The sequence below is a fragment of the Oncorhynchus gorbuscha genome, linkage group LG05, assembly GCF_021184085.1.
Source record: "Oncorhynchus gorbuscha isolate QuinsamMale2020 ecotype Even-year linkage group LG05, OgorEven_v1.0, whole genome shotgun sequence".
Taxonomy (NCBI): Eukaryota; Metazoa; Chordata; class Actinopteri; order Salmoniformes; family Salmonidae; genus Oncorhynchus; species Oncorhynchus gorbuscha.
Genome location: NC_060177.1, coordinates 67,518,241 through 67,536,785, shown reverse-complemented (window position 1 = coordinate 67,536,785; position 18,545 = coordinate 67,518,241). Strand labels below are relative to the sequence as shown.

The 18,545-nt window shown below is 43.4% G+C and overlaps 1 protein-coding gene across 1 annotated transcript in view; it reads left to right on the top strand.

The window, feature by feature from the left end:
* The window catches only part of LOC124036362 (AP-1 complex subunit beta-1-like), a 43,720-nt gene extending 32,085 nt beyond the window's left edge, over window positions 1-11,635 (top strand). The window contains 2 exon segments of the mRNA XM_046350859.1: window positions 2,265-2,419; window positions 9,607-11,635. Coding sequence (XP_046206815.1) covers window positions 2,265-2,419; window positions 9,607-9,681 — 230 coding nt within the window. The 3' untranslated portion in view covers window positions 9,682-11,635.
* The last annotated feature ends 6,910 nt before the right edge of the window (window positions 11,636-18,545 follow it).

Sequence of the window (18,545 nt, the reverse complement as noted above, 5' to 3'; positions counted from 1 at the left end):
GGAAGGATATTCCATCAGTAGAGGATGCCTGGTTATTCTTTAAAAGTGCTATTAACCAAATATAGCTCTTGGTTCACTCCAGACCGGACTGCCCTTGACCAGCACAAAAACATCCTGTGGCGTACTGCATTAGAATCGAATAGCCCCCACGATATGCAACTTTAGGAACTTTAGGAGTTAGGAACCAATATACACAGGCAGTTAGGAAAGCAAAGGCTAGCTTTTTCAAACAGAAATTTCCATCCTGTAGCACAAACTCCAAAATGTTCTGGGACACTGTAAAGTCCATGGAGAATAAGAGCACCTCCTCCCACTGCACTCAGGCTAGGAAACACTGTGATCACTGATAAATCTACGATAATCAAGAATTTCAAGAAGCATTTTTCTACGGCTGGCCATGCTTTCCACCTGGCCACCCTGACCCCGGTCAACAGCTCTGCACCCCCCACAGCAACTTGCCCAAGCATCCCCCATTTCTCCTTCACCCAAATCCAGATAGCTGATGTTCTGAAAGAGCTGCAAAATCTGGACCCCTACAAATCAGCAGAGCTAGACAATCTGGACCCTCTTTTTCTAAGATTATCCACCGCAATTGTTGCAACCCCTATTACTAGCCTCTTCAACCTCTCTCTCGTATTGTCTGATATCCCTAAAGACGGGAAAGCTTCCGCGGTCATCGGAGACACTCTAGACCCAAACAGTTAGACCTATCTCTATCCTAACCTGCCTTTGTAAGGTCTTCGTAAGCCACGTTAAACAGATCACCGACCATTTCAAATCTCACAGTACCTTCTCCACTATGCAATCTGGTTTCCGAGCTGGTGCACCTCAGTCATGCTCAAGGTCCTAAACAATATCATAACCGCCATCGATAAAAGACAGTACTGTGCAGCTGTATTCATCGTCCTGGCCAAGGATTTTGACTGTCAATCACCCCATTCTTATCGTCAGACTCAACAGCCTTGGTTTCTCAAGTGACTGCCTTGCCTGGGTCACCAACTACTTCTCTGACAGAGTTCAGTGTGTCAAATCGGAGGGCCTGTTGTCCGGACCTCTGGCAGTCCCTATGGGAGTGCCACAGGGTTCAATTCTCGGGCCAACTCTTTTCTCTGTATACATAAATGATGTCACTTTGGCTGCTGGTGATTTTCTGATCCACCTCTACGCAGACAAAACAGTTCTGTATACATCTGGCCCTTTGGACGCTGTGTTAACTAACCTCCAGACGAACTTCAATGCCATGCAACACTCCTTCTGTGGGATCCAACTGCTCTTAAATGCAAGTAAAACTAAATGCAACTCAACCTTTGTCCGCCTTTCCTTCCAGTTTGCTGCCAATGACGGGAACAAATGGCAGAAATCACTGAAGCTGGAGACTCATCTCCCTCACTAACTTTAAGCATCAGCTGTCAGAGCAGCTTACCGATCATTGCACCTGTATATAGCCCACCCAACTACCTCATCCCCATGTTATTTATTTTTTTTGCTCCTTGGCACCCCAGTATCTCTACTTGCACATTCATCTTCTACACATCGATCACTCCAGTGTTTAATTGCTAAATTGTCATTATTTCGCCACTATGGAATATTTATTGCCTTACCTCCCTAATCTTACTACATTTGCACACACTGTATATAGATTTTTCAATTGTGTTATTGACTGTACGTTTGTTTATCCCATGTGTAACTCTGTTGTTGTTGTTTGTGTCGCACTGCTTTTCTGTATCTTGGCCAGGTCGCAGTTGTAAATGAGAACTTGTTCTCAACTGGCCTACCTGGTTAAATAAAGGTGTTCTCAACTGGCCTACCTGGTTAAATAAAGGTGTTCTCAACTGGCCTACCTGGTTAAATAAAGGTGAAATAAATAAAATGTCCAGTCAATTGAATTTACCACAGGTGAACTCCCAGGTTGTAGATACATCTCAAGGATGATCAATGGAAACAGATGCGCCTAAGCTCAATTTCGAGTCTCATAGCAAAGGGTCTGAATACTTATGTAAATAAGGTATTTTTATTTTTAATAAATGTGCACATATTTCTAAACCTGTGTTTTTCTTTGTCATGATAGGTATTTTGTGTAGATTGCAAAAAAATATAGATTTAATACAATTTAGAATAAGGCTGTATAGTAACAAAGTGGAAAAATTCTCGGGGTTTGAACTTTCTGAACTGACAATATAACGTCTTAAAATGAACTGTGTATTTCAAGTTGAAGAAGTGACACAGATTGTGTTTGAGGGTTATTCTCTTATCCCCCAAAACAGATGCAGCCAGCAGCAAGCTGCAGGGCAGTAACATCTTCACCATAGCCAAGCGCACGGTGGAGGGCCAGGACATGCTTTACATGTCCATCAAACTGTCCAATGGCATCTGGGTGCTGGCTGAACTGAGGGTGCAGGCTGGAAACCCCAACTACACGGTGAGCACAGAGACAGGGGAGGGACTGAGAACAACTTTTTATTGAAGGAGAGCGAAATCTTGGAAAGACTGGTGGATAAGAATAACTTCAGTGACAGCAGAGCGGAGTGTAGGGATGGAGTGGGGATGAATAGAGATGGGCATGATCTGGAGTGAGGGTGAATAGAGAGGCATGATCTGGAGTGTAGGGATGGAGTGGGGATGAATAGAGATGGGCATGATCTGGAGTGGGGGTGAATAGAGAGGCATGATATGGAGTGTAGGGATGGAGTGTAGGGATGAATAGAGATGGGCATGATCTGGAGTGGGGGTGAATAGAGGCATGATCTGGAGTGTAGGGATGGAGTGGGGATGAATAGAGATGGGCATGATCTGGAGTGGGGGTGAATAGAGAGGCATGATCTGGAGTGTAGGGATGGAGTGGGGATGAATAGAGATGGGCATGATCTGGAGTGTAGGGATGAATAGAGATAGGCATGATCTGGAGTGTAGGGATGGAATGTAGGGATGAATAGAGATGGGCATGATCTGGAGTGGGGGTGAATAGAGAGGCATGATCTGGAGTGTAGGGATGGAGTGTAGGGATGAATAGAGATGGGCATGATCTGGAGTGTAGGGATGAATAGAGATTGGCATGATCTGGAGTGTAGGAATTAATAGAGATGGGCATGATCTGGAGTGGGGGTGAATAGAGAGGCATGATCTGGAGTGTAGGGATGGAGTGTAGGGATGAATAGAGATGGGCATGATCTGGAGTGTAGGGATGAATAGAGATAGGCATGATCTGGAGTGTAGGGATGGAGTGTAGGGATGAATAGAGATGGGCATGATCTGGAGTGGGGGTGAATAGAGAGGCATGATCTGGAGTGTAGGGATGGAGTGGGGATGAATAGAGATGGGCATGATCTGGAGTGTAGGGATGGAATGTAGGGATGAATAGAGATGGGCATGATCTGGAGTGGGGGTGAATAGAGAGGCATAATCTGGAGTGTAGGGATGGAGTGTAGGGATGAATAGAGATGGGCATGATCTGGAGTGTAGGGATGAATAGAGATAGGCATGATCTGGAGTGTAGGGATGGAGTGTAGGGATGAATAGAGATGGGCATGATCTGGAGTGGGGGTGAATAGAGGCATGATCTGGAGTGTAGGGATGGAGTGGGGATGAATAGAGATGGGCATGATCTGGAGTGTAGGGATGAATAGAGATAGGCATGATCTGGAGTGTAGGGATGGAGTGTAGGGATGAATAGAGATGGGCATGATCTGGAGTGGGGGTGAATAGAGAGGCATGATCTGGAGTGTAGGGATGAATAGAGATGGGCATGATCTGGAGTGGGGGTGAATAGAGAGGCATGATCTGGAGTGTAGGGATGGAGTGGGGATGAATAGAGATGGGCATGATCTGGAGTGTAGGGATGAATAGAGATAGGCATGATCTGGAGTGTAGGGATGGAGTGTAGGGATGAATAGAGATGGGCATGATCTGGAGTGTAGGGATGAATAGAGATTGGCATGATCTGGAGTGTAGGAATTAATAGAGATAGGCATGATCTGGAGTGTAGGGATGGAGTGTAGGGATGAATAGAGATGGGCATGATCTGGAGTGGGGGTGAATAGAGAGGCATGATCTGGAGTGTAGGGATGGAGTGTAGGGATGAATAGAGATAGGCATGATCTGGAGTGTAGGGATGGAATGTAGGGATGAATAGAGATGGGCATGATCTGGAGTGGGGGTGAATAGAGAGGCATGATCTGGAGTGTAGGGATGGAGTGTAGGGATGAATAGAGATGGGCATGATCTGGAGTGTAGGGATGAATAGAGATTGGCATGATCTGGAGTGTAGGAATTAATAGAGATGGGCATGATCTGGAGTGTAGGAATGAATAGAGATGGGCATGATCTGGAGTGGGGGTGAATAGAGAGGCATGATCTGGAGTGTAGGGATGGAGTGTAGGGATGAATAGAGATGGGCATGATCTGGAGTGTAGGGATGAATAGAGATAATAGAGATGGGCATGATCTGGAGTGTAGGGATGGAGTGTAGGGATGAATAGAGATGGGCATGATCTGGAGTGGGGGTGAATAGAGAGGCATGATCTGGAGTGTAGGGATGGAGTGGGGATGAATAGAGATGGGCATGATCTGGAGTGTAGGGATGAATAGAGATAGGCATGATCTGGAGTGTAGGGATGGAGTGTAGGGATGGAGTGTAGGGATGAATAGAGATGGGCATGATCTGGAGTGGGGGTGAATAGAGGCATGATCTGGAGTGTAGGGATGAATAGAGATGGGCATGATCTGGAGTGGGGGTGAATAGAGAGGCATGATCTGGAGTGTAGGGATGGAGTGGGGATGAATAGAGATGGGCATGATCTGGAGTGTAGGGATGAATAGAGATAGGCATGATCTGGAGTGTAGGGATGGAGTGTAGGGATGAATAGAGATGGGCATGATCTGGAGTGGGGGTGAATAGAGAGGCATGATCTGGAGTGTAGGGATGGAGTGTAGGGATGAATAGAGATAGGCATGATCTGGAGTGTAGGGATGGAATGTAGGGATGAATAGAGATGGGCATGATCTGGAGTGGGGGTGAATAGAGAGGCATGATCTGGAGTGTAGGGATGGAGTGTAGGGATGAATAGAGATGGGCATGATCTGGAGTGTAGGGATGAATAGAGATTGGCATGATCTGGAGTGTAGGAATTAATAGAGATTGGCATGATCTGGAGTGTAGGAATGAATAGAGATGGGCATGATCTGGAGTGGGGGTGAATAGAGAGGCATGATCTGGAGTGTAGGGATGGAGTGTAGGGATGAATAGAGATGGGCATGATCTGGAGTGTAGGGATGAATAGAGATTGGCATGATCTGGAGTGTAGGAATTAATAGAGATTGGCATGATCTGGAGTGTAGGAATTAATAGAGATTGGCATGATCTGGAGTGTAGGAATGAATAGAGATGGGCATGATCTGGAGTGTAGGGATGGAGTGTAGGGATGAATAGAGATGGGCATGATCTGGAGTGTAGGAATGAATAGAGATGGCCATGAATAGAGATGGGCATGATCTGGAGTGTAGGGATGGAGTGTAGGAATGAATAGAGATGGGCATGATCTGGAGTGGGGGTGAATAGAGAGGCATGATCTGGAGTGTAGGAATGAATAGAGATGGGCATGATCTGGAGTGGGGGTGAATAGAGAGGCATGATCTGGAGTGTAGGAATTAATAGAGATGGGCATGATCTGGAGTGTAGGAATGAATAGAGATGGGCATGATCTGGAGTGTAGGGATGGAGTGTAGGGATGAATAGAGATGGGCATGATCTGGAGTGTAGGAATGAATAGAGATGGCCATGAATAGAGATGGGCATGATCTGGAGTGTAGGGATGGAGATGGGGATGATCTGGAGTGTAGGGATGAATAGAGATGGGCATGATCTGGAGTGTAGGGATGGAGTGCGGGTGACGAGAGATGGGGATGATCTGGAGTGTGTATGGGTGAGTTTTAGTCATCATCACCACCAACCCTGCTGGCTAAGAGTATTTCACCCGAGGGGGCGTGTCTGTGTATTGTTTCATTTGTGACGCATTGTGTGTCATTGTACTGTTGTCTGCTTACTTGATTATTAGCAGTAGCCCAGGACATGGTGCATGAGTATTTCAAAACACTGACCTTGACGTGACTCCTCAGCCCATCTCGTTTGTCAATGTGCTTTAGGATCATGTTTTTATTCATTATACAGGCATTTACTGTCTTGTTTCCCCAGCCCAGATGAGTCCATTTCGGTCAGTCAATCTGTTTTATCCATCTCGCTCAAATGTAGCATTTTAAATGTAATTCCTCCACAGTTCATTGTGCATTCAGCTTGACTCATCTGTCAGTGGTTGAAGCCTCTGTATTTGTTGGTCTATTGGTATTTTTGTTCAGGAGATGAATGAGTTTTCAGTCTGTGAAATGACTCAACTGAGGTGTTTGATCAGCCTTTGACTGTTGTCTTGTTCTGTTAGTATGTCTGTAGTCATTTTTGTAGTTGCTGTGTTTTTGTCTCCACTTGTGCTGTTCTTAATTTGTCTAGGATTTTGAGTTTTTTTCCTTTTCATATATATCTCTCAGCCTGAACACCTGTCAGGATATGCCCTCTTTCTGTTGCTTTCTCCTATTCCTACTACCCCTTAAGGCTCTCTTCCTCCCTACAGATGACTACCATCAGAAGATCTGGATCTTCACTGAAGATGCTAACATTTTTCCCATGTGCAGCATGCACTCTCACATCTCTGTGCTGCTGCTGCATGGAGCTGATGCTCTCTCAGTACAACACGTGAAAGTCAACCTGACACATGCTTGTGTTGAGCAGTTATTTTTAGCATGAGAACAGAACACTGTGGATCGTACTCAGCCTGTGGGAAGATTCCACAGCTCCCTGTACGAAGGCAGTAAAGCTGACATCAGTTAAGAAATGATGCCCTCCTAACTCTAATATATTGGCTAGCTGACAACGTCACAAGCGATGCGCGTGATTCAGTGGGGCAAAAGTCTGTTGTGATTCTGGATGGCCAGATAGCTAACAATAATGCCAAGAAGCTGCCATGTGGGGGGTCGTAAGTGGCTCGTTTCAGCTAGTTGTGTCTTGTTCTTGATACCATTTTGTGGTGTCTTGACGGATGTCATGTCTATGCTAATATGGCAAAAATTCGCTAGGTAACCAACAACTGTAATAATGTATTTGAGAGAAGTGCTCATTGTTCAAATGTATTTGTTTTCAATAAACGTTGGAGACTAACTAATGTAGTTTACATGTCAACAATCTAAGCCAACCCTGTCTGTTTTGCCTCATAGTTGAGCACATGTCAGTTTGGTTGCTAACAACCAAATCTTCTATACTAACTGGGTCTACACTAACGTAACGTTGCTAACCCCAGTGCTCCTCCATCACCCCACATATTTGGTCCCTGTTATCCCATGATGCTCTGCTTCTTAGCTCTGTCTTTTAAAGTGGAGCACCGGGCCCTCACCTCTCGTCCCCATGGCAACAGCATGACCAATGGCAAGGGCTGGTTCACTCCCCCCTCCCCAAGAGTGGCTAATTGCAGGGGTTTGTGGGAGAATGGTGCTCTGGTACAGCCAGCGCCAAGACCGTGCCACCATACACAACTTCTATTTACTCAACTTTCAACCCTCCTTCTTCCCCCACTCATCGTTCAATCTCGGGTATCCTTATATGGTGCAGAAATCACAGCATCTTTACATCTTCCTAAATCTTCTTCCATTCTCCTAAAACACTACCACCACCCACCTGCACTGTTTCTACCAGTCACTGTTCTCTACAGCTAGTTATTTTTCTCCTCTGTCCTTTATTCTCTCACTCTCTCCTTCACACGCCACCCTCATATTGACTCACAGGCAGATTATTCAGCAGCATTTTACAAAGCCTTAAGCAAAATGCCCACACCATGTAAACCTAGTTGATCAGAGCTTTTCTACAACCTGGTTTAATAAGCTGATCCTTATGACAGCCAGCTAGGCCCCGTTTTCTCCAACTTGGCCTAGGTTGTGTGTTGCTGACTAATCATGCCAGCACCATTATGCATTAGTAAAGAGCCAGCAGTACACAGAGCAGCGGCAGCCCTGGAGGGAAGAGTTGTGTAGTGTTCCCACTCGTCTAGCGCAGCACTGTGGAATGTACCAATGCAGTGCTGGGGGACACTCTGTCACCATGGTACAGCAGTGTGATCTCCTGTCCCATGGGTCAGAGAGGGACCTGGTGTGAACCTCTGTCTAATGGGACTTCAAATGCTTCTGGCCAGTTAATGACAATTGCTATTAGAACTGCTAAGCACGAGCCAGCCGGAACTGTCAATCACCACAATCACCCTGGCACCTCAAACACACTGCTGCAGTAGTACTGCTGCAAACGCACGGATACAGTGGTACTGCTGCAAACGCACGGCTACAGTGGTACTGCTGCAAACGCACGGCTACAGTGGTACTGCTGCAAACGCACGGCTACAGTGGTACTGCTGCAAACGCACGGCTACAGTGGTACTGCTGCAAACGCACGGCTACAGTGGTACTGCTGCAAACGCACGGCTACAGTGGTACTGCTGCAAACGCACGGCTACAGTGGTACTGCTGCAAACGCACGGCTACAGTGGTACTGCTGCAAACGCACGGCTACAGTGGTACTGCTGCAAACGCACGGCTACAGTGGTACTGCTGCAAACGCACGGCTACACACAGAATTTTGCGCTTTTCCTGCATGAGCTCTAATGAAAAGGAAACTGCCTCTAAGAGCTCTATTAGTTCATGCAGCTAGCTAAGAGCTCTATTAGTTCCTGCAGCAACAGACTCTCTCAACTTCACAAGGAGAGAAGGAATGAGACATTTTTTTTTTCTGCTCCAAGCTGATAAGATTGAATAAAAGGCAGCATTTATAATGCTAATAAATTCTCCCCCGCAAATAAAATGAAACAAAATGCCTCTGCTGAAATGGTGGGAATAGAGGAGGTTGGGAGCTATTCACTCTTCTCTTCAGTCATGAGTCAGTGAAGCTGCTGAAATAATTACCATGCTTATTAAACAGACGGTGCTTAAAGTCCTGCCATTACAGTTGCATTGCACTAACTGACTAGACTAGCATATCGAAAGGAGCTTTTCTTGAAGGTATGAAAAAGTGGCCCGGCGACTTAGCCTTCATCCCGTCCATACAGCTTCCTCATCCCTGAAAAGGCTCTCTCTCTCTCTCTTAAGGATGTTCGATCAAATGATGACCAGGAAAAGTGTGATTCTGTTTAAGATTACTGAACTATAGTTCATCTCTCATAGCACTTGACTCCTGAGATAAAGACGATGGCAGCATCTGCTCCACATGAGAGATTATATTTGTTGTTTATGAAGAAATGACACTGAGCTGTTTTGTTGATTTGAGTTATTAAATAGAAATGTACTGTATATTGTTGACTGCTTAGCTAGCTTGTCCATGTCTTTCTAAAACAATAGCTTCTACCTGACGTTTGTTCTCCAGCATGTCACGCTGGCTTTTGAAACGGTTTTGCTTTGGCTGAACATCTGAACTAGTGTTCTTATTGACCAGGTGCTCTCAACACCTAACACCTGCTAACAGAAGGACTACTATCTCCTTGCCCAGGCAGACCATGTAGTAACTAACTCTCTCTTCTCTCTCCTCAGATCTCTCTGAAGTGCAGAGCACCAGAGGTGTCCCAGTGTGTGTTCCAGTGCTACGAGGCAGTGCTGAAGAACTGAACCCCTGACAGGGCTGAAGTAGGGTGCGCAACCTGAGGCATGGAGACTGGAGACTGGCCCTGACTGGAGGGACCTCCTGGACCCCCAACCCTCCTGACCCTCTCCTCCCGCTTCTCCTCCTGACATACAGGCTTCTGAAAGACCCTTTCCTTGTAGAATCTCCAACTTTGCTGTCTGTCTGTGTGCCTCCCTGGGGACTCTGGTTTCTATCTGTTCTTTCTGTCAAGCACTAACCCTCCACTCTACAAGTCCTTATCTGATTTAAGTCTGAAGTCTCTAGCCCTCATGGTCCCAAAGCTTTCTATAGACCAATCCTGTCACTCACGTCAATAGTTGGAATGGCCTTTGTCTTCTTCACCTTGAACATGGTTGGGGTTGTGTTTCCCATAACCCACCAAGTCTAGTCCGTCTTCAATGAGAGCTCACTACCCTGTTAGATCTTCCTTGCATTATGGCTTAACTCCAGTCCAGCCCGTGCTGATCTGATTCAGTTCACCCTAATTTACATTTACATTTACCCTCCTCCCATGAGCCTCTAATCTGGGACACACCTGGTAGGGATTTTCAGCTAGTGCTGCTGGAGGAGACTGTGATGCGATGGACTCTTGTTCCTTGTGACTGTTTCTCCATACCCCCACCCCTGATGTCTTCTCTTTTCACGATTATCTCACCTCGCCTCGCGTCTCTGCAAATTAGTACCTATATTTAGTGTGTGTAATCAGCAGTTAAATCTCTACTGTCAGCATACCTTTTGGTGCTTCACATTAAAGTGTGGCAGTACAGAAACATTGTTGTTTCCCCATATCTTGGGGCTGTGAAGCACCTGCTGTCTTCCTGTTCTCACTTCACTCAGCCCCCCCCCCCGCCTCTCTCAATGTCTTCACTTCTTCTCTCTCACAAACACTTTTTATTTTAAAGGGATGTGATGTCCCAGCTAGTAAGAGACACTAAATGTTTTGGAACACACCATGTCACATATGTGTTTAGTTTGTTGTTTGTTGTTTGCTCTTGATGTGCCCATTGGGCTTGTTTATTGTTGTTGTACTCAATCTCTGCTGTCTCTTGGAGCAGGTCTCTCTCTCTCTCTCCCCCCGTGTGTGTGCATGTATTTGTGTGTTGGGGTGCCTGTGTGCTATTTGTTATTAGAGGGTTGGAGCAACATCTAAGGCTACATTTACACAGGCAGCCCAATTCTGATATTTTGCCCAATTATTGGCGAAAGATCTGATCTGATTCGTCAAAAGACCAATGATTGCCAAATAGATCAGAATTAGGCTGCCTGTGTAAACTCAGCAATATATGCCTCACTACTATATACAATACCTTTCTTTTCCTAATTCTTGCCCCTTTTCTTCTTTAAAGAAATTCCATGATTTATTCCCAGGTTTGTGTTTGCAGTGTAATTGAAGTTTTAACTCTGGGCATGCAGGCGGGTGAGGGCCACAGATGTTTGGATGTTGTTTCTGCTGTGTGCGCTCTGTTAATCAGGGCTGCTTGGGCTCCCTGCCAGGTTGTTGCATTCTCCTCCCCTCTTAGTTGGTCAAGTACCTCTACCACCTGTCATAGAGGCTTCAAACCACCTGTATGTTCTATACTTTATCTCTATAGGAAACTAACTGTAGAGGTAGCACACATCATGAAGTCTTTTGTATGAAGAAAATCTGACCAACTCAACTTCACCATTCTGTTTTACCTAGTCTCTTTGGAAAATTAATTGGATATTTAAACTTTTGAGTCATTGAATCAGAACCCTCTGGAACAGCTCCACAGTGAGCACTTTCACTACTTGGAGATGAGTGGATTTACTTGGTCTGTGTGTGGCAAACTGACTAGTGTGTATGTGATGAAGTTGTAAAATAGCTGGTGAAGGAGAAATCTAATGTTTTTTTGACTGACCGTTTGTGTGTACATCATTTGAAACAGAACTATTAAAAATCAGATATATTCACAAATGGCACAAGTGCATTTTCTGAATTGACTTGAATCATCAATTAGGAATGGTATACCACATTTAGTTCCAATAAGGATTCCATAAGCTATACACTGAGTGCACAAAACATTAGGCACACCTGCTCTTGCCATGAGACTGATCAAGGGAATCCAGGTGAAAGCTATGATTCATTATTGATGTCACCTGTTAAATCCACTTCAATCAGTGTAGATTGAGGGGTTAAAGAAGGATTTTTAAGCCTTGAGACATGGATTGTGTATTTGTGCAACTAAGAGGGTGAATGGGCAAGACAAAAGGTTTAAATGCCTTTGAACGGAGTATAGTAGTAGGTGCCAGGTGCACCGGTTTGAGTTTGTCAAGAACTGCAACGCTGTTGGGTTTTTCACGCTCAACAGTTTCCCATGTTTATCAAGAATGGTCCACCACCCAAAGGACATCTAGCCAACTTGTGGGAAGCGTTAGAGTCAACATGGGCCAGCATCCCTGTGGAACGCTTTCGACACCATGTAGAGTCCATGCCCCAACGCATTGAGGCTGTTCTGAGGGCAAAGGAGGGTGAAATATTAAGGTGTTGCTAATGTTTTGTACACTGAGATCTTACATTATTATATATATATATATATATATATATTTACGAAGTAATATAAAGGACTAAGCCAATCGCAACACTGGTTAGTATTGTACTAGTAGAATGTACAATCTGAGTAACTCTTCTTCCACACTTGGCCACATATGCAGACACTGCTTGATTGACAGGGAAAACATGTCTGCTTTAGAAGTCTCTGAAGTAGGGAAGATGATCAGAAGTTGTTTTAAATCATTTTTGTGCTTTTGTGTAATATGTACATACGGATTCCATATTAACAAATGGGTTCATGTTGTATATTATAGGCATATCTACAGTTATCTTTACAATGACCTTTGGAAGGTATACGGCTGTCCACACTCTGTTGAGTGAGCGGTCATTTCTTTTACAGTATTGTTGGGCAGCCTTAAAAAACAGCTTTGCATACTAATTTGATGTTCCCTTCCCCCTCTCCCCTCATCCCTGTTCTCCTCTACCCTAATCCCTTCACACATCTGCTCTCCTCTCCCTTCATCCCTGCTCCTCTCTCTCTGTCCTCACCCCTTCTTTCTCCATGAGTCCAGAGTGAAACCCAAGGTTTATCTGGAGCTCAGTGCTTTATTTATCCCTATGACAGACTGGGAGCAAGAAGATGGTGAGGTTTTGAAGTGATAGTAGATAGAAGCTTTACATTCTCTGAGCTGTACCCACTCAATCTAGCAGCTGCCAAGAGTGACTGGGGTGGGTGGATAAGCTAAACTGCTCAATTTTGTAGTTGGTATGTTGACTGGAACCCAAATCTTGTTTGGAAGAACTTAAATTAATATTCCTCAGCACCATACACAGTATATGCTACTACAGTACATGGAACAGCCTGTGGATCAAGGTGTGAATTACAGGGGTGGGGTGGGGCTTGGCTCCCCTGAATGAGACGTTAGCTTTTTGTTGCATTTAGGAGAGCTAACTTTAGGAGGGTTTATAAATCATGCTAATTGAACCATTCTCTATTTGTTTGAAATGTAGTGGTAAATATGAAAATTAAAGCATCAAAATTAAAAAAAGGCCCCCACCTCTGTCATGGTTTAAAATTGGGGTGTCAAATGCATTCCATGGACGGCCTACTGTCTGCTGGTTTTTGGTTTGTCCTTTCAATTAAGACCTAGACAACTAGGTGATTTCCTTACTAGTTAGTGACTTTAATTCATCAATCAAGTACAAGGTAGGAATGACAACCTGCAGACACTCAGCCCTCCTTGGAATGAGTTTGACATTGTGGTTTAAACCATTTATTTCTATGTGGTGGTGCTGTCCACTCAGCAGTGCTGAATTTCGGCCTCAGCTGAGCTCCTGTAAGTATAGACTTTCCTTTGTACGTGCTCATTTTTGCCATTTGTTTGCAATTTGTCCTTGATTTTTTTTTTTTATTGCCTTTTCCAAATTCAATTGATTTATTTGTTGATTTTATCATTGTTTGCTTTAGTCAATCATTTGTTTAGAGCGCTCATTGCGTTGTTCTTCAGGTGCGCACAGGCACTGGTGTTCTCCGTGCCATCCTAGGCCAGAAGAAGTAGACCATTTATTTAGCTTTGTCATTTTTTGTTTGCTTTCATGGATCAGATGATGATAGTCGACAATATCAGTAGACAACTACCCTACAGCAAGACACCAATACGCATCCAATCTATCCAACAAGTAGGCTGGCTCTACATGAATGACAGTAGGACTACTATAAGGTGATTATTTCGGTAAGAGGTTTTAACGTTCGGTTAAAAGCATTCGATTTTGCAATGCCATAGGCCTACATTATTGTGGATTTGTCTCCCCATGATAACTGTTTTCAAGGCTAAATGTTATGTAGGCATAGTTACACTTACAGTGCATTTTCCCAGACCTCCAAGATCCATGATTCGTGCAGGGGTTAAGTTCAATGTTAAATGCTTCATAATGACAAATAACCCTGTCATAACTGTCATTAATAACCCTTTCCTGCCTGGTGGGAATTGTACTTTTTTTTTACTGAATCATGACCTCTGTGTGCATAAATGAGAATCATTTGCTGGTGTTAAACCTTATATGAAAACATGATACATTTTAAAAGCTGAAAAACAGCTCTTTCAATTGATATGACGTACAATCGCAACACATCAATCAAATTGTAATCGGTCAAGAAAAACATGTGAAAATGTGTCTTATATGAAAATCAATGCTTTTCTCCCAAACCAAACTTTCTAAAGAATGATAGATAAAAGCTTGGAGGATATTGACTCTTCCTTGTTTTTTTAAGGATTGATCATCTAAACTCAGAATATAAGTACCTTTTTACTGTGAATTGGTTACAGAGCTTTTAGTGACCGATGGAATTTTCTCATTCTATGGGATGTTCGGTGATCACACACACCTCTGCACCAAAACAAATGACACATAGCATTCAGTATTACATATAAGGAAAGACAAAAAAAGTGATATAATAATAAAACTAACTTTATTGAAAGAATAATCATAGGGGAATACATTTCCTCATTCAAACCTGAAGATGAAGACCTGTTTAAATCTCTATCATAAACATAACATTACACAATATTCATTTCAAGGCTACTTTCATCAAAATCCAACTGGAATTACAAAATGTGAAACAAGTAAGGCATATTACAATTATTAGCTTTTACAACTACAATTTCTACATTCAACTAGCATATTGTCTAGAACATAAAGAGTCAGAATGGGAACAATTCCAAAAGCACAACATTATTTTACAATCCTTACAATTAACAAGTCCTTTACATCCCTAAGGCCATTCGAGTCATGAATGAAACATAAAGGGAGGCTGGCATGCAGGAGAATGGGTACCTGCAGGAAATGGAAACGTGGAAGTGTTCAAATTGAACACCTGAGTGACATTGAAGTTTCTTTCCTGGTGCCTTTTTTCCGCAATGAGTCACACTCTCACTTGAGTGCCACAACCTAAAACAATTTCGGTCCTCTACGATGCAAAAAAACAATTTGCTCTTACATTCCGATGCTACACAAACAAACCGGGTGCTGTTCTCCTTTCCAGTGGCGATTTGAGCCTGTAAATCTTGGTGAGGCAAACTCCCACAATTCTTTTTTTAGATGCATGCCGGCAAAGCCACAACACAAAACAACACTAAGCCATACATTAATTGGACTATAACAGTGCCCACAAACTGTTAGGGCCTACATAAAGCTGTCCCAACACCTTACCACTGTTACACCTGACTATTAGCAGAGCATTGTCTGGCAGCAAAACATTTAATTCTGCCTCATTTACTGCCTTTTAAACAAACATGGCTGTTTTGCTTAAACAAATGCGGTTTCTACTGACAATTGACAAACTCTGGCATAAGGGGATGACGAGCGGATAAGTGGCCATCCATAAGGTGTGTCAAAAAATGTATAATATTGTGCTACATAAATGATGCAATATCCCAGGGAGATATGTATACTGTAGCTAAGAAAGTAATATTAAGTGTATGTTGTGTACTAAGCTGTTACTAGCCCACGTTTCTCACCCTAATAATTTGGTCCCTTTTCCCCTCATAATTTAGTGAACTGTTCTGACTTGGTGGTGCACTTGTAGCCTATAGCCTGATTTTAGAGAAATGTCATCATTGAATATTGTAAAAGCTTTCATTGTTTGTTTTATATGCCCCCTTTATTTCTCACAGTCCTGACTTGGTGTACAGGGAGAATCCAGTAAGAATTGCCATGTTCTGAGTTCTGTCGCTGTAAATATCAAAAGTGCTGAACAAATAGTTATATTGACTACGTCCAGCCTAGTTCGAAATGACAGATTACCTCATCTGCTCGTCATCCCCTTATGCCATAGTGTGTACATCTCAATCGTCACATTTGTTTAAGCAAGTCAACCATGTTTGTTTAAAAGGCAGTAAATGAGGCTGAATTAAATGTTTCGCTGTCAGACACGGCTCTGCTGATAGCCAGGTGTAGCAGTGGTAAGGTGTTGGGAATCTGCTGTTGGGACAGCTTTATGTAGGCACTAACAGTTTGGTCACCGTTATAGTCCTTTGCTGGCATGCATCTACATTTTTATTTTATTTTGCCACACCGAGATTTACATGCTAAAATCGCTACTGCTAACAGGTGTATACAATCGAGCACACAGCCATGCAATCTCCATAGACAAACATTGGCAGTAGAATGGCCTTACTGAAGAGCTCAGTGACTTTCAACGTTGCACAGTCATAGGGTGCCACCTTTTCAACAAGTTAGTTTGTCTAGGAGCAACGTTGGCTCAGCCTCGAAGTGGTAGGCCACACAAGCTCACAGAACGTAAGCGCCGAAGTGTGAAGCACGTAAATGATCTGTCCTCGGTTGCAACACTCACTACCGAATTCCAAACTACCTCATTCACAATTGACAGTGATGATGGCCTATTTTGAAATTAGGTATGCTTAGCTTGGTGTTTGAGGGTATTCAACTGGAGGATGCATTTTATGCATATTCTATAATGACCGCCTATTCAATAATAGGCTACATCTGTTGGTACAACTTTTTGATTGAGGATGTTAATTTAAAAATAAATTGCGCTCCCTCACCTACAAAAACAGCACTACACCACTGGTTATCGGAGCAGCGCAGCTGGAGTGGCAATTATGAGCTGATCTGGAGTCAGCGCTGATCACTGTTTCATTATCTCTCCACACCGTGTGTAGCTTACTGAGGACTAGATCACTGATAATGACTTCATCCTCACTGTGTGCGCGTTTTAAGGTTTATAAAACACACATTGTTGCAGATCAGTGCCTAAAAAAACACTCAATGCTTTTTTTTAAATAATGGAATAAAATCTCCCTTAACATCATAGCTGCTTTGTGTGTTTCCTAAACTGCAATGTTATCAGGTTGTCTAATATTGTGGTTCTTTTATCATCAGTATGAGGTATGCCCTCAGTGGAGTGGTGCCAGACCTATGGCTCCATTCAGTCTGTATCGCTGAAGTGTTACAGATTGCGTAATAGAAATGTAAAGGTATTATGCGATCTAGCGGACATATGCAGGGTTTAACGTGAATGCAGTCTCCTCTAACGCGGGAACATTGACTATACATTTCAATTGGGCTTTAGCTCAAAGTATTGAATAGAGGCTCTAGATGATTTTGGCAGTAACAAGCAATCTTCTCTATGACTGTCATCCACACACCACTGTGTCAATGAATGAGGACATTTGAAACAGTGGTCCCTATTATTTTTTACTTTGACGTAACTAATGCTTTGATGGTGTTCTTGTGACCCCAAAAATATCATTGTTTCTGCTCAGGATCCAAAAGAAAGCCCAGCTCACCCTTGAGGAACACTGATGGCCAGAAGGGTGGATGAACCTTAACCAACAGGGGGTGCTAACAACTCACCATATCGAGAACTGCGTTATTTATAAGGAGGAAAGTTAATATTCTGTTACACCTGTCACCAGGTAGGACGTCTGCGAATCCAATAAAGTTCCAGAATAATAAAAACATTGATGCACATGAACTTTAAAAGACGTGTTGTAGCATGAATTTCTATTGATTGCACAGATTGTTGGACACATTCATAGTCTTGTGGTAATTGTGAGGAACTGTTTTGGCATGCCAATCCCTGTAGGTTGATTGACATGCCTTGACTGATTTGATGCATGACCTTGACATAATTGGGGCTTTACATTAACCTCACTATATTGTTTGGATTGCAACCGACCTCTAAAAATATATTTTGAAACGGTTTGCTTATAACAGTGAGGTGAGGGTGAGTTAAAATTGGTCAATGCGACAAGAGCACACTGCGCTCATATCACCCATTTAGTCAGTCTCTCACTCTGACTGCGTCCATCACCGGAATGGCAGCAGGTTGTCGTCACTCTCCCCGCTCGTTTTGACGAAATCATACAGACAAACAAATGGTGATGACGCAGGGTTTTATGTAGGCTAAATATGTTATTATTGCTTGACTATAGCTAATGAGTACACATACAGCTCTTGAGACAGGTAGTCTAGATGTCGCAATTGAATAGAAAATGGCAAGAGAAGCATTCATTGTATGACCATTGTTTTAGGAGCAAGTAAGTACACAGGCTTTGCATCATATTAATGGTGTAGTATAATTAATCATATGTGAAACCTTAATTGCCACTTAAGGTATTGCTATTGATAGGGAGCCATCCTTCATCAATCCCTTAGCTTTAGGAACACAATCAGTTGTGCGTCAGCCTTGCGCTTTAAGGAAGTGTAAATGCAGCATTCTGTCTCCATGGGAGCCTCCTTTGAGGATTCTGTGTCCAGGAGGAAAAATTGAAATATTAATTTGGTCGACACGTCAATGTGCATTTTGTGTGA